At 35.0% G+C, this 26,571-nt stretch overlaps 2 protein-coding genes and 1 long non-coding RNA gene across 6 annotated transcripts in view; 2 read left to right on the forward strand and 1 right to left on the reverse strand.

Moving 5' to 3' along the window:
• Nucleotides 1-1,429: 1,429 nt before the first annotated feature.
• On the forward strand, nt 1,430-5,391 carry LOC110381371 (uncharacterized). The gene is made up of 3 exons (XM_021341677.3): nt 1,430-1,540; nt 3,757-4,649; nt 5,262-5,391. Exons 2-3 carry the CDS (start codon nt 3,757-3,759, stop codon nt 5,356-5,358), a joined length of 990 nt encoding a protein of 329 aa, XP_021197352.3. The 5' UTR covers nt 1,430-1,540; the 3' UTR covers nt 5,359-5,391.
• Nucleotides 5,392-6,328: 937 nt separating this feature from the next.
• LOC110381365 (E3 ubiquitin-protein ligase CBL) overlaps nt 6,329-26,571 on the forward strand; it is a 75,076-nt gene continuing 54,833 nt past the window's right edge. For 3 of the 4 annotated variants that reach the window (XM_064042301.1, XM_064042300.1, XM_064042299.1), the window contains exon 1: nt 6,330-7,124. In XM_064042301.1, coding sequence (XP_063898371.1) covers nt 6,583-7,124 — 542 coding nt within the window. In that variant the 5' untranslated portion in view covers nt 6,330-6,582. Of the gene's footprint in view, nt 7,125-26,571 lie in introns of all 4 variants that reach the window. The other variant, XM_064042298.1, reaches the window with a different exon arrangement.
• On the reverse strand, nt 14,524-23,648 carry LOC126056901 (uncharacterized). The gene is made up of 2 exons (XR_007512334.2): nt 23,411-23,648; nt 14,524-15,005 (listed from the first exon to the last, which is right to left on the reverse strand). It is a non-coding gene; the product is annotated as an uncharacterized LOC126056901 (long non-coding RNA).

The following is a 26,571-nucleotide window of genomic DNA, read 5'->3' on the forward strand; positions in this document are numbered from 1 at the left end:
ATAGATTAAGAACACGTCTTTACAAACTCTCTTAAACTAGGTAACTACTCCGCAAATACTAAGTTATAATAAGTTACGTCAGTTTATGCTAAGTTACGGCAACTTATATGCCTACCTGCTAAACTACCCTATTGTTGGTAATTCTCGAAGTTAGGGGCTCCTTATTGATGAAACCTGGCCTCGGCTGACAAATACATGATTAAAGTTAGCTTGGCTTGGAACGTAACATCCATTTATCATGAATTTGCGTCGATACTTAGATTATTATTGAGGGTTAATGTTAAATGGATATGAAACGGAAAAGAAAAATGGGAGTTCTTTCTACTTATATTTTTGGGGTTGTATTTCCAAAGGGTAGAAACTGGACCTACCTTGTCACTAAGACAATCTGTCCATCCGACTGTCACCAAGCAAAATTCTTATGCACTGTTATTGCTTACAATTTTCGCATTTGCTAAAAGCCCTTTTCGCTATTGATTATGATCTCCTTTTATGCATAGTTCTATAATCCTTCCTATTCACATAAAGACTAAAATTGAACTATATCACTTTTTAACCGATGCAAATCGTATCTCCCTACCAAATTGCTACTTAGTATTGTTACACACTTCCACTACTCTACAGATAAGCAACCAACTAAAATGATTTCACCAAAAGATAGCTCACATAATAATTCAGCAAAACAATAAACAATATTAAGTAACTGTCAAAGTATTTCCTCTACAGATTGACTAATCACGAACATAATCGTTGAAATATGTTCTGCTACTGAGATCATTGAACCAACTGGATATAGGTACCTCTGTCAGAGATTCGAGATCGCTGCCGGTAAAACTTCTACCCGTACCCGGATAAAATATAGCCTGTGTTACTCGGGGATAGTCTGGCCAAAAACTGAAAGAATTTTTTAAATCGATCCTGTAGTTTCGGAGGCTTTAATACAAACAAACAATCCAAAATGTTTCTTCTTTATTATGTAGGTTCTTCAAGTTTATGCTTGTGTTCGTCAATTTTCAGTCGTATCATCGTCCCATTGCCGAGCACAGTGAGCTCAGACCTTCTATCACACAGCGAAGCACAGATTGCGAACTTAAGGTGGTTAGTGATAGCAGACTTTATCGTGCAGATTTTCTCGAGATATTTTCCTTCACCTTTAATCCGTCATTTAGGAAGTACATACAAACTCAGAATAGTTACATTGCCTGATCTGGAGTCGAAACCACACTCTCTATGCTAGAGAGGTTGATCTTTTACCCACTAGGCCACCACAACCACGTGCTAGTGCAACGATATGATAGAAAACATAAGTGACAGCTATCACTATTGATTTGTTGTAAGTGCTCGTGGCGGCTCCAGCCAGTTACATGCTCTGCGCTCTGTTATTGTTTTACTTAAACGTTTATACAATGTATGATAACAAAATAATTATTTAGTTATATATAAGGAGATATGAATGTTCGCTGGTAGTTCACAGTGAAATGTGTGAGTGATACAGTTGTGAACTGTGTTTCTATAACGGGATTTTTGGCTGTAAACAAAGGTTGGTTATAGTTAATTTTGCTGTAAATAATAATCTGGAAGAGAGGACACTTGATGTGACAGTGATTTCCAATTTGAAGATACCTTTTATGTTATTAAAGTGTAAATTAGAGTCAACTTGAGTAAGTTTATTGAGACAGTTTAAAAAATAAATAGGCACTGAATTTCAATTATATTTTAAACTAGCCTTTTTCCCGCGGTTTCACCCGCGTCCCGTGGGAGCTACTGCCCGCACCGGGATTAAATATAGCCTATGTTACTCGCAGATAATATAGCTCTCTAATGGTAAAAGAATATTTAAAATCGGTCCAGTAGTTTTTGAGTTTATCCATTTCAACCAAACAAACAAACAAAGCTTTCTTCTTTATAATATTGGTATAGAGTTACTGTCACGTAAATAAATTCATGAGTTTGGTAAGAATTCAGCAAACAAAAGGTTAAAGGTTCAAGTAAGGTAAAATACCCACCCACCTTCAACATTTAGGTTTTGTAAATACGTGTTTACATACATATATACTTAGTTACCTATGTACTTAATAGCAATCGCATTATTTTTATCAATTTCGATCGCGTATGTTCAAAGAAAACATCATAAACAATGTCTTCAGCTTATTAAAAACATACAAACATTACCTGTAGCCAAAGTAGGTTCCTTTAAAAGAAAGTACATGCCTATTATTATTTAGGAAAATATCAACTTTAAGTATATTTTATGTATACTTAAGCTTCTTGCCTCTTCGCAAAGATCACAAAAAAGGAATCTATTAAAATATAATTCAGTTCTTGTACTTACGTAGGTAAAGATGGTTTTACATTTATCAAAGATCTTGTTCCAATGTAGGTACATATTGAGTACCTACTTTATAAATGCATTGGACCACATGAAGATATTCATCTCATGAAGAAAATCAAAGTCTATAACAAAAATATGTAGTTGATAATATCAATGACTAAATCTACATTACCTCTAGAAGTTAAATAAAAAGTTCAACAGTTTGTTCGACTTTGAACGCGCTCATCTACTAAGACCATTTCAAAAAATCTTTCAGGGTTAGATAGCTCATTTATCAATGAAGGCTACGTATAGATTACTTTTTATCTGGGTGCATAAGTTACTTACTACCCACTGAAACCTCTGGCTGTAGCTAGTCAAAGTATAGGTAATAGAAGATAAAGGCAAAAGCATAGGTTTTTAAATAAATTCTTAAAAGCAAGTCACAAAAGAAATCTATGCCCAAGATAAGTGTAACGCCACCTTTAACTTAAGCGAAGGAAGAGAAAACATTATGAGTACAGTGGAGCGTTAAATTTTCCACGAGTAAGCCGCTCCTGGGAAAATTAACAACGTATATAATTGAAATTCTATTACTACATCTCTGTTTTAACGTTAGGAAATCATGGAGGATGGCTTTAGGTTTATTTTTTTCATGACATGGTGGATGGCTTTAGACTAGTCAGGTTTATTTCTTTCTTGATACCAAACATACAAATTCGTTTTTATTTTTCAAAAGCATGTAATCCGAAGTTTAATATTTACCTCTTTGATGACGACTGAGATTTTCGTTTAGCATGTTCATAGAGTGATGTGTTGTAGAAAAAGTTTAAACTACACTAATATACCTACATCTAAATCATTTTACTATGCTAGAGATTTAAAAGACATATATTAACAGTGCCATAGTAGGTAAGGCCTATGTCCTATGTCGAACTTACAATGATTTTGATGTTGAGGTGGGTCTAAATCACAGCTAAATATGTAGTTTATAAGTATGTCTTCTTTTCATGACAACAAACGATAATCAGGGCAATTATCGGATAGAAATTGTAAGCAAATACAAACATACAATGATGTTACTAGGCGTGGTTCTAAGAATCTAAATAATAATCATCGGAAACTGAATCTGTTGGTAAACAAGGTCGTTTCCAATAAATAGTTCTTACAATATTATCACCCATGAAAATATCTTCACAATGTATGTATTGCCGAAAATATCGTTGACCTTGGGTGCTTTTCAAATAGAAACGAAAACCAGAAAATTAGCCAAACATCAATAAAACATTTAATAGTAATTGCTTTCTAACTAATTTGCAATTTACGAGTCATAACATTACCACTTATTATTAAGATAATACCTAATTGCATTAGTAAACGCGAAGGCAGCCGCTTCTAAAGTTATAACTCCTGAACAAAAATGACGATTCCATATTTCATTTCAGATGGAGAAAGTCCTGCTAATCCTGCTGTCATTAGCGACAGCAATCAGCTCAAAGCCAGTAACGACGAGACTAAGTCTCCAACAGCAGAAAACAAGAGAACAATTCTGCGCCAACATACTAAATTTCAACCACTTCTACTACGGTTTAGAAGACCAAAAGAACGTGTCTGGTATACCAGCAGACATGAGCATCCATTGGAAGACGGGGAACATATATTTTACTCTGATAAGCGACGAAATGAAAATGAGTCTGCAAGTCCTACGCCCTAGTGGAGAATTTGACGTTATAAAAGTAGCTGGACTCGGTCAGTCTACTTGCGTCGATAACCTCAACGACATCGTGTATTTAGCCACTGATAACGGTGTCTATAAATACAAGGATGACGGTTCAATAGAACTGTATACAGCTTTAGGTGAAGATGTGATGTATATTGCTGTTAACAGTGATGGTAGTTCGATGTACATCGCAACTTGGCCGCAGAACAGAGTGCATAGAATTACCAATGATGGTCAGAAACAAGAGACGTTTACAGGCATTCCAAATGGACATGGCTTAACTGTTGATACGAGGAATAATATTTACTTTGTAGCTACTAAAACTTCGTATATCCTCAAGAGTGGATACTCCATTCCGATAAAGATTAAAGGTTTGCCAAGCGATAAAATGACAGGGGTTTTCGTCTCCCGTTCAGATGAAGTCTTTGCGATGGATGAGAACAGTAATTTGTATGTTGTTGATGCTGAAAACGCCAGTGCAAGACATCTAGGCACGTTTAGCGTTACAGGAGTCAATTCATTTGCCATGGATTCGGCTGATAATGTGATCATTGGAGTGAAAGGCGCCATTTTGAAATTCAACGCTTTCGAAAAGAGTCCTTGTCCGGAATTTGACAAGTAATTTACGTGTTCTGTGTATAATTAAACTGTTGTTATTGTTTGTAAATAAAATATTTTTGTATTTAACTAACTTTCTTTACCTATCTATTCTTCAGTACTCTTCTTCGTATATTTTCTTATACCTTAAAACATTCAGCACTAAAGTTGTTTTCTTACATACCTAGTTATTTAGTTCTATTTTAACCCATGCCTAATATGCTAAATCCACTGATGTAGATACTTAGTATTTTACCAACTCTGATCGAATTATTCCTTAGTAACTACCTATACACAGATATGCAGCTTTATCTTGCACCTATAATTTAAAATGGCAGATTTTAATTTAAACGTCTCTTGATATTAAAGAAAGATCATGCTATTAAGAGGAAATAGTTAAAAATCATCACTATCCTTCTGCCTCTTATCCCAATTTTATTACGATCTATTAGGTATATAGCGGGCTATAAACCTTAGCCAAAAACATTACCAGAAAAATTGCGAAAATCAATATTTAGGTATAGGAAATAAAAGTAAAAAAAAGCATTTTGAAAAAAAAAGACTTAGTTACTTAAATAAATAAATAAATGTATCTGTTTTAAATAAACTAAAATATTTTGTATTGTCCTTTAGAACCACCAAGAAAGGCAAAAGGCACAGCCGCAAGCGAAAGACCAAGAAACGAACAACTACCACTACTGAGCCCTTCGAAGAAGAAGAGGAGGAATAAACTATTTTATACATAAAATAACTATCTTTCTTTTAATTACCACGGTCTTCGTATTAATGGATTCTATGACTATAATTTTTCGCTACGAAAATAAACGTTCCTGTTCAAATCTTGTTTCAGTGCCATCTATGCATTGTTGAAAGAACTAATTACTCAGGCGTTTTAATGCTAGCGCCATCTGTTAAGACAATATAGAACTACTTACTACATAAATTCGTAACACTTACTCACTAGATGGCATGACATGTTAAACTGGTTTAGTGGAATTTTATTGAAATGATGACACTCTATTATTGTATATTTTTTTACAAAAGACATATCTATTTTATAAAAGAAACCTATTGATAACATATTGATAATCAAACTTTCAAAGATATCTATGAAACAAAACGCGATGCTCAAAGCAGTATCAAAACGCAATGCGTCTCAGTGTTGCCATATAATTATTTTCTTCAAAATATGGGTAAAAATAATGTCTGTGGGTAACAGTTATAACTTTCCTAAGAAACTAAGGCACGGAACACGAAATTTTGATGGAAATCAATTTCAATAGAGAAACTGAATGGACATTACATTCAATTGTAATAATTAGTTAGCACACATAAACATCAAGAATCAAGCTGTATACATATTGCATTTTTTGTTTTATATCGCCAGAATATTTATTTTCTGCGACTCTTTTAATGATCAACTCTTTCATATAATCTGTCTATTTTTACCCGACTACATGAGTCAACTGGGCCTATGTCCTTTCTTACACCATGACAAACGCTAGATTTTTCAGTAAAATAGTTCTCTCTAACGATATGATAAATGTCTGCAAAGAATTAAATTTTCTTAACAGTGAATAAAATAATAATACTGCAACAGTTCTTGCGGCTTATCAATTTACTAGTCATTTTGTTAAATTGAACTCCAAAACAACAACGATGGGTAAAATAAGTTGTAAATGGCAACACAAGCTCGTCCTCCAAAACCAACCTATTTTCTTTTCTGTCACTCGGTTCATTCATTCATGTATTTGTCAAATTGTCATACGCGTCGCCGATGTGTCAGTGGTCGATCGTTGTATAGTGTGTTATTTGTGTCGTAAATGTGGTTCGATTATGTGATAATGAGAAGACACGCGCTTTACAACATTATTATTAAGTGATGCATGTGTTTTGAGTTTAGCATCGTGTTAAAAAACGTTGTTTTCATTTGTATGTCATTGGACTCTTCAATATGGCGGCCCCTCGTCACAAATCACAACAGAAAAATATATCTTCGTTAATTTCGAAGTTGCACGGGGCGTTCTCGGATGCAGTATGCCCTACTAAACTTGCGACCGATAAAAGGACATTGGATAAGACTTGGAAGTTGATGGATAAAGTGGTGAAACTGTGTCAGCATCATAAGATGAATTTGAAAAACAGTCCGCCGTTTATCCTGGACATACTGCCGGATACGTACCAACGTTTGCGTGTGATATACTCGAAGTACGAGGACAACATGCAGGCGTTGAATAGCAACGAACATTTTAACATATTTATAATTAATTTGATAAGGAAATGTAAGCAGGCTATAAAGTTGTTTAAAGAGGGAAAGGAGAAGATGTTTGATGAGAACTCTCACTACAGACGTAACTTGACGAAGCTGAGTTTGGTGTTCAGCCACATGCTGAGCGAGCTGAAGGCGATGTTCCCTAACGGGACGTTCGCCGGCGATCAGTTCCGCATCACCAAGAGCGACGCCGCTGACTTCTGGAGAACAAACTTTGGAAACAGGTAAGATCACTGATGTAATATACAAATTAAGTTACGCTAGTTTACATCTAAGACAGCCCGTGAAGGGCAAACTTTGCATTAGTTTGAATACTTAATTATGTTAAATTGTAAGATGTAAAAAAAATAATTGTTGTGGGTGTTTTTTACCATCAAATAAGCATTCATCTTATAAAGATCAACATATTTGGTACACTTGTTCTGTTTCACATATTTATTTGGCAAAAAGTTTTTCAGATTATGGTTATGACAAAAACTATAGCCAGTACTATAAATTATCACTACAACACATAATTTATTCTTAAATGTGTGATGAACACATAATTTCCATGCTCCATACAGCTTTTTATGTACTATATTCATGTGTTGAAAATAATAATACAATCAAAATCATGATAACAATTTCAATGCTGTTCATTTACAGGTTTTCCTTAAAATAATTTATTCTAAAACATTGCCTATGAACAATAATAATAATTTATAACTACAAATAAATTTAATTCCATGAAAAGTCTAGTTATATGTCATGTTTTCCTATGGAAATGTAAAAACCATGTTATATATGTAATAGTGTTTAGTTAGATCATCACATCTAAATAAGTTAGTACTGTTGGTATGTAGGTAATAAAGTAAAAAATAGCTCTATCAATACTAAAGGATAATACATTTATTTTGCATACTTATCTATGTAGAAAAGCAGTTGTTCCCTGCGGATCCAACCATGTTCTAAAGAAACTACTTGCTATACAAGTAAAAATATTATGTCCTTTCGGAGTCTTCAGATTGGCTGTGTAAAAGTAATGAAACAATTTAACCTAACTTTGGGTAAGCGTAAATTGTCATTTTTTCTTGGTGTGAAAGCACAACATGCAGACAAAGTTACTTTCCCATTTACTTATAATATTAGTACATTTTGAAGAACCACTGCTGATTAAATTGAAGTATACCAACAAAACTTTTCAATAAATTGCAATTGTACTCCAACAAAATAGTATTGTGCCAATGATGTAGGTCAAATAAGTCGAATATCAATGATTCTGAATACATACATTATACCTACTAACAACAAATACAAAACCACATGTGGTTTTCTCTATTGTGTACTTAAACAGACTGCATTTCAATAACTGACAATTAGAATAAACAAATTGCAACAAAAATTTATCCCTAATCCGTGTGTAAATAAATGGTCTCATGATCATCATGCTCATGCCCTTATCCCAATTATATGTATTTGGGATTAGCAGCATATCTTTATATTACATTATTCCCGGTCTGATGTCATCTCACTAGTTGAATTCTTTATTTTAATATTATCTTTCTTATAATCCATCCATCGACTTTCATGCTCAAAACCATTCTTTGCTCTAAAATAAACCTGTTAACCAAAGCCAGCAACAGTCAAAGTCAAAAACGTTTATTGAAAGTAGGCTAGTTTTTAGCACTTTTTCAAGTCAAATTTAGAAAAGGACAGCACCCCCATTATGCCACTTCTTAGTGTTATGGCTGGGAAGAAGTCTTGTGGTTATAAAGTTGTGTCTGACAATCGAAAGTTCTAAATGTAAATTGCTGTATGGGGAAGGAAAGTATTGAAATTGGCAATGTTACAGAAGTATTTTACTAGTAACTGTTTTTATAAACTGAATTTATTAATAACAATGGGTTTTTAATATAATTCTTATTATGTAATTTAAACAATTAATATGTACCTAAAAATATTTATCCTTATAACATAATAAATAATGTTACTATGGTACTTTCCAAGAAAATAAAAAGCCTATTGCATTCATTTTATTAAAAACTTTATGCTCATAAAATATGTTTTCATTCAGGAAAGATTCTTTATACTATATTGACTGCGAGAGATAAATGCGGTACCTACTTATTACTATTAATTGACACAACAGTCTCTCAAAACCCTACTAAACAAGAAAGCATCAAAAAAGAAAATAAACAAAAACACTATGCTTTATTTCCTAGCTCATAAACAAGCAATCTAGTCATTTAGCTGTCTAAGCTACACCCCATTGTCTAGAATCTCTCTGACAATTAATACTAAGTGCGAAAGACAATAGAGGTTTTATTTCTCACATATCATGCCATGCTTCCTTAATGAATGTCATAGCTTTCTCATGGGAAGACGTGGTTGCTTTTTATTTGTGAACATAACAATTTGTAACTTGAAGTAGTAGGTATAACAAGGGTGCAGTATTGTTTGAGAGCATAGAGGCCTTGGTTCTCAGAGGGCCGTAGAACGAATTATTATTATGTCCATTATAACTGTAACCTGTGTAGATACATATATTCATTCCATTCTTTTACTTTTAAAAAGTTTCCTGTTTTTAAAGTTGTCCAAACCAGAAATGTTTAAAGGGTTTTACCAAAAATGCGATTCAGACAGATGTTACACATTGAGTACATCAGTACTTTGAACTTATTAATGCGGCTCGGATAGTGAGGATTATAGATAAAATCCTCAAAGATATCATATTGTAATTAAATATCTTTAATAGATAATTTACGTAATCAATTCCTGCTGTATAAGTCGGTACATATTTCGTATTCATTCACGAATAAAATATCGACGTATTTTTATGAATGAGCCGAATTATCAGTTTTTTTTTTATCAAGGAAACACTTTTTTATTGATACCGATAAAAATGTTATCAGAATACTTGGAAATTGTAAAACGCAAAGTCAGCTGTAACTGACATATTGCCTATTATGTGAAATTCTAAATCATTTCCTTTTGTTAACCTTATCAGTTTATCGGTTGTTGGGTAGGTACTCGGTTTTGTAGCAATCTGAATTGTTTTTATTTCACCGGATGTAGGTACTGTTTATCTTTTTTCGCATTTCGATAGGTGTTCTGATTAGGTGTAATAGCAGTAAACAGGTGGTGAAGGATTATGTCCAATTGCTAAACTCACGTAACGCCGAATTTCCAGATAAACTAGGTACAGTACCTAATCGTTTTTTAGCCTCTTTAACCCTTGTAGGTTTAATACTACGCCTCCACCCAAAGCTATTTGATAAAAATATTATATTTAGATACGAAATTACTCATATCACCTCAAAACTTCCCCGAAATAAAACTAGATAAATCCCCATTTGCAGAAAGCCAACGCAAAAGCCAGGCAAACCGCATATTCTGCAGTTTTGAAGCTCAAATTTTACGAAACATATTTGACTGTCGTAGTTCTAATTTATTTGTTTTATTTACCTACCCTAGTTCAGGTTGAATTTTCGGAATCGTTTGAACTAAGCTTTAGGTTTGGCAGTTTTGTTTATCATTTTTCTTTTGGCATCCAGGTGTGCAAATACTTAATGTACAGTTGACTAACTATATTTTGTTGATTTTTATATATAAAATTTTGGGTAGTTATTTGTAATTTTTATCCTCACCTTACTGTGTACGGAGCACGGGAAAATGTTGTGTTGGACTATGTAAATAGATAATGTAAGGAAAGTGGTCTCCAAAGTAAACTAGGATAAGGAAAGAAGGATGTAGTTGATTTTCTCACATACTATGCTATTTTGTGGGTAGACCAAGCAATACAAATCAGGTGTTTATTCGGACCACAGGACCAAAATCAAAAGAAAATATTAAATCTCCAATCATTGTATAATCAGCTTCGAATGTTACAGAGACGTAAAGCGGGTATCAAGACCCACACATCGACCCACTCAGTTTATAAATATACATAGAAATATTATTAAATGATACAAATACACTTCATATAACAGAAGTGTATCCATAATGTTCCAGAAGAAAATGAAAAAGTTCACGAGTTTTCTTTGGATAAAGGTACTTCAAGTATAGTTAGGTACTCGGATGAAAGTCATTAATTAAAATCACTGGCGTTCCGACCGGAGAGATGCGGCCACGATCGAACAAGAAACAAGATTAATCTACCTGACATTGAATGTTTCTGCTTGTTTTTCGTTGTAGCTAAGGTAAAGTAAAATGCTCTTAAGATTGAGGGTATGACATGCGAAATTACTGGTGTGTTCAATCGTACCATAAATAGGTCGTTATTGCAAAAGTCGACTCAAAAGTCTTCTAAGAATCCTTGCCGAAGTCAAGATTTGCAATCGAATATCGTTTCAGAATCGAAGGGACCTAAATGTCTTTAGGGACTCTTCGCAATGTCTTATCATTCCACCTGCCCATTACGTGTTCCAGATTAAGTAACTTAACACAACATATCGGAAACCAGTTGATACATTACTGTTGTTCAAGCCCATCCAACCATGTCGTTTCCAATCCAGTGACATGACAACGCACACGTTAATGTCTGTTCAAAACTATACTATAGTACTTCGAATGTACTTAATGGTCTGAACGTCTGATTAAGTATTCGTATCAATTTCTCAACACGAGAACCGAAATGGCTCCGATCGATGCTTGACGATAGTCACTTCAGATATGCCGAATTAATCCAGAATGTTCCAATTTCATGGAAAGAAAGATAATTTACCTGTAAAAAAGCACAGACACAGGTCTTCTAGTGAAAATCGATGATTCGTACGTCGTTGTCAGCTAAGGCGATTACTGGGTGTAATTCTCAGAAAACAGGGAAATTTTTCAGTCACGTTTCTTTATAAAATTAAAGGGGCACAAAAGTCAACATTCAACAGCTAATTTCGATTGAACGTGATGTCGGAAGCTGAGTGATCTGCTTGACTGTACCGTGCAAGAGTGACGGCGTGCAGAACGAATTTGCAAAAAGTAAATTTGCTCTCGCAGCCATATCGAAGCGTCCCAAAAAAGCTCTGATGTAATGCTGGAAATAAGAACTCATGCATGCTATTTTGCATTGGTATTTTTAAGTGCTGATTAAATACGAGGAATATTTTTATTAATTAATGATAGACTGGAATATTAATAAATAATTCGTATTTTCCCTCTCGATGAAATATTAAACTGACTATCATAAAATTCAGCATGGTTTTCCCGAATCGCCTCTCAGAAGGGTAGCTTTAGTTTCACCACGACCCGGATAACATAAGGTGTTACACGAAAACATAAAGTAATTCCCTCGAAATGTGTTATAAGCTCTGTAACATACTTTTTGTGTCAGAGCACTGAGGGGTGCAAATAATTTCCCTGACATGAAATTATGTCGGAAGCGAATAATTCCCTACATTTTCCTGACGTGTCACCTAAAAGCTTATTCTACGTGAAATTTAATTTACAAAGAGGTTTTGCCTTTCGAATGTATTTCATTATTCTGTGTAACAAGTACAGTCAACCGAAAATTTCCTCTGCGATCATGCAAATCCTTGTTAAACTCCTTTTCATTACAACTGTTTTCCGTCTAGAAGACGTATGACATTTTAACTTTAAATAATGGAACAGTTCAGTTTTCCGAGAGTATGAAAGAATTCGCACGTCATTCAGATTTCCGAGGAACAACTTTGAGCATGTTTCAAAGAACTCTAATTTATTCTATTAAATAATTACAGGGGCTTCTGAGCCTTATTCAATGAATCAGAAACCAGGTCAACGCCTTCGGAGGCCGGCGTATATACAACTGCGTCGTTTTATGACAGACGAAATGTATCAAAACTCAATTAAGCTGATTCGGAGGAATCGAAAAAAGTATGAAGTTATTACAATTTCTCGGCAGCTTGTACTTCATTTTTAACATTGTAAGGTCATTAACCAGTGGGAATATCAAGCATGACGGCAATACCGTTAGTTTTTGCAAAAGTCATTAAGGAAGTCTTAAACAGGATGACAGGTGTACTTTGAACACCTTTGTAGTCATTAAGGGGAAAGTAAAGTGCCCCCACTGGAAAGTTTCTAAAGGGCTATTACGATGGCAACCAGTTCGCGAATAAATGAAAATATAAAAATATCACCGAGTTCATTATCTTTTAAACTATAGGACTTTTAACTTATTCAAGACGTTGAAGGAATTAATGCGACTTTTTCATCGGTAGCACGTGATCTCCGTGGTAAGCAGTCAAATCAATTCTGGAAACTTTTTGTGCCGCTTTAAGGGTGTCTTGGGACTGGATCGGAGTTAGTAGTCTAAAAATACCTTCGTAAACTTAAGAGTGGGTTAATAGAGAATTACTGAAGGTCTTACCTTTTTTTAGAAATTGGAGCATTATTAAACAGTTCGAATGTAAAGATCACGTTCGTCTACAGATCATGCATTTTTTTGGAGTGTTATGATGAAAATCGTATTATATTATATGTGATTCTCTCAACCTATTTTATCATCACTGGTATCATCTTTCATAATCTCGCCAAGAATGGCCGGTAGCAAAAAGGCATGGCTATAAGCGGACGGATACGCAGACATTCCTTACATAGCTATCGTTGATTCCATAATTCTCGAGATTTCCGTTTATTCTCTAAGAAATTATCATTGAATATAATTTCCTTTATCATTATTGTGGCCATTAGTAACTTCTTTTTTATTGTGTTGAGTAACGTAATCTGTTTCTTTTATGCAATACTTTTTTTCTTGGCAATACATCACCCTTTTTCCCTTAATTGTTTTAGTCATTTGGTATTCGAAATAATACAATTCATCTACTGTGGTAATTAATTGTTTGCTTTAATGAACCGCCCATTAATTACGATACCGTGGCAATTTTAGATTCAATAGAATATTTGCGTAGTTTCATAATTGTCCTAGTCCACATATTGCTTTAAACTAGACACAACACAGCACCCCTAAACACTTTATGATCAAAGACATCCTTTTCTGCAAAGAAAAGCGCAATTTCAGCTATCTGTAAACTGTCATTGTAAGTGACAACTGTCGTATTATCGGCCTGGAGGCGAGACAAGCAATTGATAGAACTCCCCGAGACGAGCTCAAACACTTTGCTTTTAGTACCACTTTGGGTGAACTTTGTGTAGTAAAGGGTTTCTGCATGTGTTCGATTTGTTTTTATCATGTAAATGCTTTAACTTTGACGCGTATGGCACTTTTCTGGTTTCTATAAGACCTTATTAGGAGAAATATGTAGTGTTTTTTGTTAAGTAGTATGATAGGAACTGGTCTCTTTTTAAACGCAATACGTTATGGTAATTTTCGTTTAATTGACGTCAGACGTTAATGTGACCTTTGCTAAACTATCAATAGATCAATTTTGCGACGATGCCGTGCAAAATATAATCTCTCATCTAGCGTGTTACTCGTTAAAATCATTAAAAAGCGGCTAACGAAGATAGCTAAAAATAAAACTGCAAATAATGATATCGTAGTACAAGTAGTTAAACACGGCTAACTCCATCACGCGTGGACGGCGGATGGGATAATTAAAGGTCTGTTTATTGTCCTAAAAGGGTAAAAACAGGGTACACAGTCGTCCGACCAAACAATGTCACATTCCTATTTTTGGACGACATTTTTATTTTAATAAACAATGCGGCATCTCTATTTGTGAAGTTTATTTTTATTTTTCACGTTACGTTTTGCTTAATCATTGTAATGACATCGAAAATTTCGTTTTCGCACGCAAGGTTGCCGCCTACGCTTACATTAAATCTCGTAATACCATGTTATTTTTATTAGTTAAATTAAGGTAGGCCATTTATTTAAAATACTCCACATTTATCAATGTATTCTGCTGTTGCGGTAAATACACAATAAGTTGGTCCATTAGGCAACAATTTTTACAGATATTCCACTTTAAGATTATCCAAATATTCCACAACCTGGTTTTATACCTGAAATCTGTGTATAACATACAAAATCACTCGGTACTAGTCTAGTGTACAATTGCAGGGTCAAATCAGGATCCTGACGTCACACTAACAATCGCCAGTCTAAATGGGGTCGTTTAGTCTCCCGGATGCTTCGCACTCCATGTACGAAGCAAATACACAACGACTGAGTTTGGTCTCCCATAGCTGACCTGAAAATATATAAATGTCATGAGAATTTCCATCGTCTAATCCAAAGAACCTAGATATCTCAATTACTTCACCTTGAATAAATAATTCTAACGAGCTGCTATTGGTATCCTATGACCTTCTATTCTGAAAAGGATGAAGTAAGGAGTGATGGAGAAATTTCCGTAATTTGCCCTTATGGAATTGCTCCCTTCCCTAGAAATTGCAATGCGTTTAATGGAGATAAGAGAATTAGTATTAGGTATCCGAACTGTTTCTCCTCCATGGCCGGATGTTTTGAGCGGCTAACACCCGGACGGATTCCGTCAGGATGCCAGTTTTAGATGGAGTTTTATTTTCGGTGTTCCGCACCGGACCGGAATTGTGTAAACGGAACTTTTGTCGGCGTAAATGTCTGACTTTTATTAATGATTTTTTGGGAAACAAACATAGTCTGAAATTAGATGGAGTGATGATACGTGCCAAAATGTATTGTTTTGTTATCAGGTTCGTTGATGTTTTGAATAAAATGTATCACGGATAATTTTGATGATTAAGGATAACGAGAGATTTTCCGCCAAAATTCTATGCTCCGATAGCTTTAGAGGACGAAAGGTCAAAATGATAGCCATCTATTTGTGGCGTGAATATGAAACGTGATATAGATTGATGCTTCTCTTGGTAAACAGTGTCAGAATTTTTGGCGAAGACTCCATTGACGGTAAATTGCCTGTCTACTAAAGAATGTTTATTTTTCTTAATTAGATTGATGTTTACTTTGCCATTAATCATATTTTATTGACGAGAGATCGTCGTTCCGGCCAGAGTTAAGAGCTTTTTAACTTTGTTATTTTTTTGCTTTTTTGTTGTACTTGTACTTTGATTGAAAAACAAGACTGTAATTGCTAAGTATACAATACTTTTAATTTGTTAAAAATTATCGCATTCTGGCTGAAATTAATAGAAAATTAATTCGCAAAGTATAGATACTTGGATCTACACTTTATTCCACCATAATTCTAAGACCCTACCTAGATTGGAATCGGAATTACTACCTACCCAGATATAGCTATAATTTCTCACAATTTCCCGGCATCTAACGCAAATATTAGATTCTAGCGCAATCAGCTTCAGGAAATGAAACCCTTGAAAGTTATGATGTTATTTGCGCTTCATTGGCTTGGATTTCTTTCAGAGCTGGATATGGAAGAGTAAATAAAGTACTATTCATGATTACAACTGGGAAATACTAAGGCCACCTTCCACGCAATAAGTTCTCTGTTGAAGATGCCGCGAAAAAATGTGTACGTTCGTCCATTTTCATTTGTGCCAAAGCAGGATGAACAGTATTTATTTTGTTTGTAATTCGTCTCTTATATTGAGGCTTAAAACTTAAAATCTTAAGCCAATGATTCACAGAATGCCTATCAAACAGTTTCCGCTTAATATTCGTGAACTTGTAAGTACGCACTCCTATAAACGACTTCATAATAGCGCGAGTGGGCGACCCTTACCGCTTCCCTTTATTCCAAGGCTTTGACGTAGCAAATATAACAAACGAAGTAATTTATCGTTAGGATATATCGTTATCTTGTTTGTTCAGCTATATTTTTGTTAATACTGTAGGTATAAGAAAAACGCTGTGTTTGCGTAACACCGTCTACCGTTGTGATGTTTTCGGGAAAATTGGCTGTTTGTTGCTCCGAAATATTTCTGAATGAGACTGCTTTAAAAAGAAAATAGAAATACAAATAAACACAAAAGGGAGTAAATGTGACTAATCCTATCGACCATGAAGATTAGAAATGTGCCAGTCGTTGCTGATTTTAAGTCTTTTACCCGATTGCTAAGACGAGTTATGCTTTTATAGGCTGTATACTTTCTTGGATGGCTCTTTACTGGCTTTGCTGTATATAGACCATGTGTCAATCATATTGGAAAATACCTAAATCAAAACCATACCATCACGTGGTTACCTGATCTAAAAGAAGAGTTACAAACTAGAAGTTCTAAACAAAAACCACTATAAAATCAAATAAATCGTCATATCCAAACAAAATTATCTTAAAATGAGCCAAGTTGTTTCCACTACGCGACCCAAAATCCCTGCGGCTGCTTCGCTTAGGTTACAGTACAAGTTGTCAAACTTTGACACTTGGCAACTTCAGACATGTTCAGAGCGCGATTACTTGACGCTTTTGATGCCAGAATTTATGACAGCGTTGCCTTAAATGCTGCATTATTAATTTGTGTGTTAATTATGGTTTTAGCCTTGTCATCTATGGGTTTTTTGTTTGTTTAAAAGTTCTCTAAAAAGGTTTGGTTGTCATGTGTGATGTCTTTTTCTTTTAATTGTCTGGTGTTTCTCAAGTCGTGATTGAATTGATATTATCACGACCTCTGTTGGCGGTTAATCCTTGATATTATCAAACATTGTTTGAATGGTCGAAAGAGGTTGTATTCGTTGATGACATTCTGATTTGCGCGGTCACATCCTGTTGTAGCTGCAAGTATTCTGCAAGACTTTATGTTATTGCCTTTGTGTAAAGGCACCTGGAATTCAATTAGGTACACTGTGTAGATTTAATAATATCTACTCTTTATGTATCTAAATCAACTAAGTTACCTGATGATGATGATGAAAGCATAAAACTAGGTTCACATAGAAACAAATTCTATAACATTATTAGACACAGTAGGTACGAAATATCCAATATTGATAAAAATACCATAATCTTTTACGATCCACATTTTATTGATCCTCAAACAGTTAAGTTATGAAACGGTTACTTGCACATCATAAGATATTATTGGAGCAATTTTATAACGCACTAAACGTTAGCGGCGCTCGTGATCGGGTAAATGTCAAGTTGTGTGCTGACATTTGAGATCGTCCACTCGCTTGGAAAATGTTGGTGTACATCGATATGCTTTAATGTGCTCAAGGCTTTGTCTGCTGAGACTGGTGATGGTAATATTAAGTACTGTTTGCATAGAATGTTTTAACTTTGATTGGGTGAGATATGAAGTAGCTTTTTCTTCTTGAACATTTGAATGTTTGTCGTTGCAAGGCTTTTCTTCAATAGCGATAATGACCTTAAAGTTCGCCATAATCCCAAAGGGATGAATTAAAGCAAAATCAGTTTGAGTCGGACTACAATAGATTTGGCTCTTAAATATTTTCCGACCACAAATGATAACACCAGTCATTTGTTCCCAAAACAACTATCCAATACGAACAATCATTGTGATGTTGCCTAATAGATAACAAATAATATAGAGTATAGACCACTACCATTATACCTCCTTCGTGAAAGGTCCTTTCTCGACTGTGTACGAGATTGCCAACATAATCAGATTTGCTCTCAGATATGAATAGGTGGAAACACGACTATAATAATTACACGAAGGCGTACCGTATTCAGATATTTATGTTCGTAATTGAAAGGAAAGCAAAGAATTGAAATTATTTTTTCTTGTATACTAGTGAATGTTTGGATATCTCTTTCATATGATTGTGTAGGAACAGTACATTCCTTAAACATGAGATTATCATTTGTTGTGTTATTTTTGCCTTTCATTTGCATATTCATTTTAGTCAATAAAATCACATAGTCAAAAGTGGCCTTAACTGCACAAAACCCAGAATGTCATCCACATAGAGTAAAACTTTTAAAGGTGTCAAAATTATAAAGACTCAAAAAATCCATTGATAATATTTAAATGGAGTCCTTGATATCGATACTGACATTCCACTGGACGAATTTAAACCGTTAGATAACTCTGTTATCCCATCAATTGATTTGGGATGAAAAACAATTTTACCTCTCTTATCGGATTTGGCGATAGCTTTTATTTTGTGACGTACGGATTTTGTATTTCATTTTTGGTTTGCAATTCATTGAAAGCTATATATGTTTGAAATAATACTTCTGAATTGAGTGGTCTAGCGATCGGTCGGTTTTTAGTCAGTTTGTCATCAATGCTTTCGAATTTGGCTTTGTCCCGTGTACCTTCGTCATAATATTTATTTATCGATCCTTTCGTTTTAATGTTTGCAGTTTTGTTTTTCAATTTCCGTTGCAATTTCACATATTTTCGGAATTGCTCGTTAACATTCGCTAATTAATTTTACATTATGTTGCGAGCATGTTAATAGCACTCGGCTCCTGCCTGTTTGTTATTAGCATTTTCATTACCTACTCGTGTTAATGCCGTATTAAATTCGATCTTTTGAGCACTTCGAATTAATTACCTCAGTTCCGTTTTTTATAAATTGGGTGCCTCTGGATGGTAATTGCTTTTCACTGTTTCAGAGGTGTTGTCAAATTATATCCTCTTAAACTACATTGGGTTTGGATACATATGGGCAGCATCATAACGAAAAGTTATTTGTAGCTAAAGAATAAGAAATATTAAATATTATGTAATCAGCCTGTGAAATCCTTTTCTATTGTGAAACCGGGCCCTTCCAATTTTGCTTTCATTCAAATCATATGGCCTAATATTTGTTTTCTTACACAGATATTAGAATTGATATAAATGTAAATATCCTCCAGTGACGTTATCACTTACGTCATACGCTTTTACGACGCAGTAAATTCTTTTTTGCTCTAATGTTTAAAGATGTGGCAAAGTGAATAAAGTCTTCCTTTCTTGTCCCCATGGGTATCGTATGTGAGACGACATAGGCTTCAGATAATACATTTGTTGTTGTTGTTTTACGCATGTGTATGGAATTTCCATTGTTCGATTTACTGAACAAGAAGACCAAGTCTGAGGAAAACAGGATATAATCAAACTCATTGGCTGAAACTTCTTAGAAATCGCACCTCGTTATTACTAGTTATTATGAGCCTAAGCAATAGATAATGCCGAAAGTATCGATACTAGTATCATTTACTATGTCCTATCTGAAAATCAGTTTCCAAGGCTTTCTGATGACTGATCGAGCATAGAAACAATTTTGGGCTATCTATTAATTCGAGTTCAATCATTCGTATCAAACCACTAACTCAATCTCTTGCCTGTACATCGATGGTCAGAAATATCAGCACTGACTCCCGCTAAGCAATAAAGCAATTGAGTTCGCCTGTATGAACTTGACCCCTCGTAAAATTGTAACGATACGTTCTGCTTGCAATTTTTAACCCATCTCGTTGTCAGTCGAATGTCGTCTTTGTCTCTAGAAGCTTAAGTTCGATTTTGTATCAAGATTATTTCGGGATTTCAGGCCAGTTTTCACGCCATGCCATTCCCGACTTTATTCCTTGTTAAATTTAGTACAGTTTCAGTCACGTCATGTTTGGCGTTCATTGATTCCTTTATTCTACCTTGTGTCTTGAATGGAATATTTTTGCTACCATTGTGGGTACTTCATGTGTCGTACTGGACTCGTGCCAAGGGATTTCCGTTATCGAATACAAACGCCACTTTTATATATTTTTTTAGTTTTCGTTATTTATGTTTATTGTAGTCAGCTCGCAGATTTGAGTGTGCGAATAAATGTATATTCGGACACAGTGGATTGGTTTGGGTAAAGCCTTTGATCAATTCAATGAACGTTTGGATAAAAGAAAGCCATGGAAAAGCTATTTTTTATTTTAGAATTCAGAACTTTATCAACGGTATCCACAATGCCGAAGAGGGGACTATAACATAATAATTTACACCCGATTTCAGTACCACTTAATAGATATGTACCTTAAACCGCCACAAATGCCCTTCCCTACAGGTTTATTGAGAATAACAGCTTTATGGATGATGCTCTAAGTGCAGAACCAGACACTGCTATTTATAGTTCATTAAACGGGGATTTAGTGAGAGCGAGCGACAGGTGATACTTTGTGGGTGCCTGGTCACTAAAAGTGATCTTTCTTAACGAACTCGATTATTGTTAAATGTTCTATTTGTCGTGAAAGATACAATATTGAGTTCATTGCAAGGCAACTATCTCAAAAATAAGTATTTATATATACTGTTAACTGCCAGTCTTTCAAGATTGTGAATGAAGTAGGAGACGCCGAGGTGATGTTATTTCTGTCCAGGTTGATAAAACTGACCACACACACGTCATAATCCCTTACTCGCTTCACACCACACCCACGGAGAATCTTATTCTCAGACGAAAGCCAAGATTTCCCTCAGAACTCTTATAATTCTCATCGAAATGATAAGCGCCGTCATGTTTTCATTCATTTCTTCAGCCAAAACACTCGAAGGAAACATTTATAACCTTGTTCCGAAGCAAGCAAACTCAAAATGATTTGAAGCCAATATCTACTCAGAATTCTAGTCTAAAAATACTCGTGTTATGTTGTGCTTATAGTAAATAGCTATCAATGTTTCACTCGTGCTTCACATCAGTAAATATGCTCCAATATAACGAGTTGTGACGTAATCACTACGTAAACAAAACAGAAAAATGCGCATAAAAGATAACGGTGATACAGGAAAATGAGATGTGTTAAGAATATTTCAGCTTGATCTATATGTATTAATAGTGGCAGGAAACGTACATGTCTATCGTAGGCGCCCTTGAATCGACTTTCGCGGTTTTGAACGCGCGCTCGCTCATGAATGGTACAGTTTCATTGATACGAGCGAAGGGGCGTGTCTTGTGTATTAATATCTTTATTCGACGCACCCATATCAATAATATTATAATTGTTTATCATTCATTCAGTTCCATTCCATTCATTAGTATGGTTGTTCTAGAGACATTAGCATTGAAAATAGGTCCGTCTTTTATGATAAACTTTGTTTGAAAAACAATATTTAGACATCAATTCCTGTTTGAAAAAAATTGTTTATTCTGAATCGCAATCCTGTTTGATGCTTGTTTACGAGAAAATGTTATTTTGTCGTTTTCTGTGACACGGCATAAATCAATCACTGTTAATGTATGTCAAGCACTTTCCTTTAACTTTGTTAGACTCAACAATCACAAAAACATTATGAAAAGTTTTGTGCGCTCAGGTTCAGACCGAAAACTGTTTATCCATTTCGTATGAAAACTTCACTGTTTGTGTATTAGTGGCGGCTTGGCCATGGTCGTTTAGAATTAGCCTGAAATTAGTGGTTCACAGCTTTGCTATTATTTGGCTTCTCTAAAAGAGTTAATCCATTATCTGCTCTTATTCTATTCTTTTCCTTAAACATGATTTTTGTTATAACTTCTAGCTCGTCCTATGGATTGGATATAGAATCGCAATAGCATACAAGTGCTTTCTGATAAAATGATAAGATTATTCATTCAAGTGCCTGACTCACTTCCGTTTAGTCAACTTTCCAATTGACATTGACTGATATAATATCCTGTAGGTATATTTTTGCATGTACAAATTGTCACGTAGTTACCTAAAGCTTTAATATTATAACATAATACTACATTTCCAGGAATTATCCGTTTGTGACTATGCCTTACCTAGGTCGACTTTAGAAAAATCTCAAAAATATTTTCAATATCTACGTGTCTACATCTTCATTTTTATTGAGTTTTGAAACTACACAATATCTCAAAGATTGTACTTTTTCTATAGGTATAATTGTATATTACACGGAAATGATATAAAATGACCAAACTGTTGATACTATTTTTTCGTTTATACCTCTATTCCGCAGTAACGATTCGCTTTGTTTACAGACTACGCGGAAATGAAGTTAATCGCTGATGGATCGATAATTATTGTTTGCTATTATAATGTTGTTTTGTCAATATAAAAGAGAGCTTTTCATGGGGGATTTATGCATTGGATATGAGTATTTGTACAATTCTCAGGATACTGGTCCAATTCTTTGTTACATTTCAGTGTTAGATAGCCTTTTGACCAGAAAGGCCATGTACTTTATTCGGACTCAATTGACGTGAGTGAACCGCTGACGAAAGCTAGTATATTTTTCATAATAATATTCTTCATTCAAAACGATTACGTATCGTTTCAGTATTAGGTATTTGTTATATAATTAAGTGAATGATAAAGCAGTTTAAATAATGCGATAATATTCAATTAAGAACACCTAAATTTCATATCAGAGATAAAACAATCATAATTTCGATAATATTTCATTGACTTCCAAAAGACCTCGAGCAAAATGTGCCTACTCTGAAACTTCGATCATAGAAATCTTGTTGACGTCTTCTCAGTAAACGCAGGAACTTTTATTTTAATAGAACGTTGAAATAAGGTTGTTAGTGACAGTGTTACGTAAGAGGAAGTGGACCGGAGTTAGTGTCTTGACCGTGACCTAATGAGGAGAAAAATATTGTTCTAACTATTTATGGGCTAAAATGGAGGCCAAGTTATGTGTCCATGACATGCTGAGAAGATTTTGTTGGGCAGATAATACATGCAGTGGGAATATAAGGTTTCTGAACCGAAATGAGGGCGGATTTTAGCATCTAGTTGTATTGTAGTGATTGGCTCACCTTTGAAGAAAAGATTCATATTTTATCACCACATTTGCCCACGCAGCTGACCCGTCATAACCTCGAAAACACCATTGTAAAACCGTAAAACAGCCACATACCCAGTGTTGTGGTATCAATAAAATTTCGGATGTTTGAAATCAACCCACACTCGATTATTACGATCCCAGGATGTTACTATTTGATAAAACGCAACTACTCGCGTGGGATATCGGTTGATTGTTTACGTCCTACCGGGGCGCCATCTTGGATTTTTGTGTTTTTATTTTCACGAGTGAGCGATTTGGATGAATGAACGAGTGAGTCATCCGTGGGAATTGTTTTAAGCCAATTGAAGCAATTGAGATGAATATTTTTTGCGCTGTGACTGTTGCAATATGACGTTGTGTGAATATTTTTTGCGCATGGACTGTTGCAATATGACGTTGTGTGACTAAAGATTCTCAGCAATATTTTTCGTAAGTTAAAATGTCCGCCGTAGCTTTGAGATCAATAGTCCATTTCATATTTATCCTCCGACATTCATTGAAAGAGAAAGCAAAATACATTATTTAAAAACCCCTGGCTTTATTTGAGTAATGGCTTTATTAAAAAAAAACGGTAACTGGAATACTCCGGGCTTTTCTCCTTCAGTGCGGGCTTAATAGAAAATGTTTGCATTTCAAGCTCGTTTCTAAATGAATAGGAAAAACAATGAATTCTTTTTTGTTTCCGAACCAGCAGAATTAATTTGGTCGCTCTGGTCTATTAAGCCACAATAGAAAATCGATATGGTTTGTCGAAACTTTAGACGAGTTTTCTTTAAACCGCAGACCGACGAAGGTTTTCTTGTTTATGTGTTGTACAACAACTGGTATAAAATATAAGAGTATTTTGCTATGGATGTTTTTTTGCTTAAACTATTTCCTGACTACTCAGTTCCCTACTACAATGAAGAAAAGTTATAGTTGCGTATAATTGCGCAAATTAGCGCAGTACTATAGGAAACAAATACAGAAGTACAGATAGACAAAGCAGAGGAAATCCGTCCAAATACAAACAGCACAACATTCGGAATGCTGATTGATTACAATGATCACATCAAAAAGCACGTGCTATCTAATAATATCTAGACAGCTGAACTGTAGCAGTCTAGACTCGAATTCCAACACCGCATGAATGGTCCTACACAACACATTCGCTGTTTTGTACGCACTCAACCTTGCACGAGAAACTTGCCAATCGGATGTTACTATTTTAGTTTAGTAGGTCATTAAACGAACGTGAAGCCAGCTCTGGCACGTTTTTGGGGTTGGTAAGTATTTTTATGACGTCGTCGGGTTGGTGTATGTAGTTCATGAATGAACGGTGTTAGTTGCGAAAATTATGCAATACTTGGGTTTTTGCTTTTTGAAGATACAGCTTTTTCTGTCCTAGAATTTTTGAAGGTCATTGAAATTACTTGAATGTATATGTAGTTTGAACTCTTCTTGATGGCATATTCACAAACATTTTTAGGAATATTTGTTCGTACATCGCAAAAATGCCCCTTTCCTGTTAAAATTACAATATTGTATTAGAACATTAACTGTCACAGTAATAGCCGATAAAATTACAATAGAAATAGCACCAACGCCAATATGCTAATAGGGAGTGCTAAAATAGATTACACATAGTTATGCTGTAGCAACATTTACGTCCGGCCCACCTATATGTAATCAGGATAATTGAAACATGATTTTATGTTAATTACTTCGACCCTGACTTTCGCGTTCATGTTTGAAAGCAGTGACTAATGCCTCTTGTGTTTAACATGTGCTACTTGAAGTAATTAATGGTCATTGAGGCTTTAGAGCACAAATTATACGCTCTAACGAAAGCCCTTTTTATTTTTTTCCCAATCGGATCCTTCCTTTACAATTGTGAAGGGTATTCTGACTTTGGCACCTACGAGCCGAGCTGACCGTTTGAGCCAAATAAGTGTTTTCCTGTTGCAAAGTTTCGAAAAGGTCAACGAGACTCTTTGAAATTTCTGAAAGGTGAAACTCATATTCTTCAAGAAAACAGTTGAAGATCCCTTTGATTTCTTGGCCTTTGTAATGTTCTAAAATAACAAAAATGTACGCTCAATTATATTAGTGCGGATACTTCAGTTCAATGTATAGTCAGAGAAGAATAAATTGAAGCCGGAACGAACGCAAAACACTGTGCCACAAATTGGCAATAGCTTTTTTTGTTTGACAAGCGAAATCAAGATCGATTGATTCCCACAATACAGTTCATTCAAACCGAGCGCTATGTGGGAGAGTAAAAAGGATTGCAGCAATTTGTGTGTCGATGATAAACGCGACGTATTTAAAAACAAATAAAATGAACCGACGCCCTTGCATTTACTCTCACGCGGCGGTTGAACACGCAACGCTTTCCAATTGCAAACACAGTGTCGTCGTAGTAAAATTCTGACTTGTTGGCTATTCTGTTTGAACTGAAGAATACTGCTTACTCGTTCCTTTAAGCTGAGTAATTCAGAAAGACTTCGAGTTGTCCAGTGATTCTAGATATAAATGTTTGTCAGACTCAGACAAGAGAAACATTCCGACTTGATTGCTTATTGATGATACAGCTTGCTTTTTTTGCACATTCTGCAGGTTATTTCAATAAAACTAACTATACATTTCATCGTATGAACTCATTCACAAGCTTCAACCGATAAAAAAAGAAATCAATGAGCTGCACTCGAAATAAACACAGTGCAACTCATCGTAACGCAAAGGTCACGCACTGTTCAGCCTCCCGCCAAAAAAGCAAAAAGGCGCGACCGGTAATGGTCGCGTTCGCCGTCATCTGCTCGACGCTCGCTGTTTCCGCCGACGCCATGTTGGATTTATGGTAGTAAACTAAAAGTGTTGGCATCCGTGTAGATCTTGTTATAATTCAATAAATTGAATTGTTTGTTATTAACGAGCACACGAAGGCTAACGTTAAAAACGATAGCAATCTCCGCTTCAAAAGAGCACAACATTTTATTCGTATAAATTAGTTTCCTACTGCCATTAATTTGGTAGCAACGGCTATATCAGACGGTGGTAATTTAACGGTAGCACTTAATAACCCTGAATATAAAAATGAATGTTAACTCACAGAAAGATCAAACACACCTGTCAGTGTTCGTTGCAGTTATA

Source organism: Helicoverpa armigera, chromosome 28 (genome assembly GCF_030705265.1).
Source record: "Helicoverpa armigera isolate CAAS_96S chromosome 28, ASM3070526v1, whole genome shotgun sequence".
NCBI classification, from domain to species: domain Eukaryota; kingdom Metazoa; phylum Arthropoda; class Insecta; order Lepidoptera; family Noctuidae; genus Helicoverpa; species Helicoverpa armigera.

Bases quoted from the DNA above. Each gene is read 5' to 3' on its own strand.
- LOC110381371 (XM_021341677.3), top strand. From the start codon at position 3,757: ATGGAGAAAGTCCTGCTAATCCTGCTGTCATTAGCGACAGCAATCAGC. The intron at 4,650-5,261 runs GTAATTTACGTG...ATTGTCCTTTAG, and splicing joins CCTTGTCCGGAATTTGACAA to AACCACCAAGAAAGGCAAAA.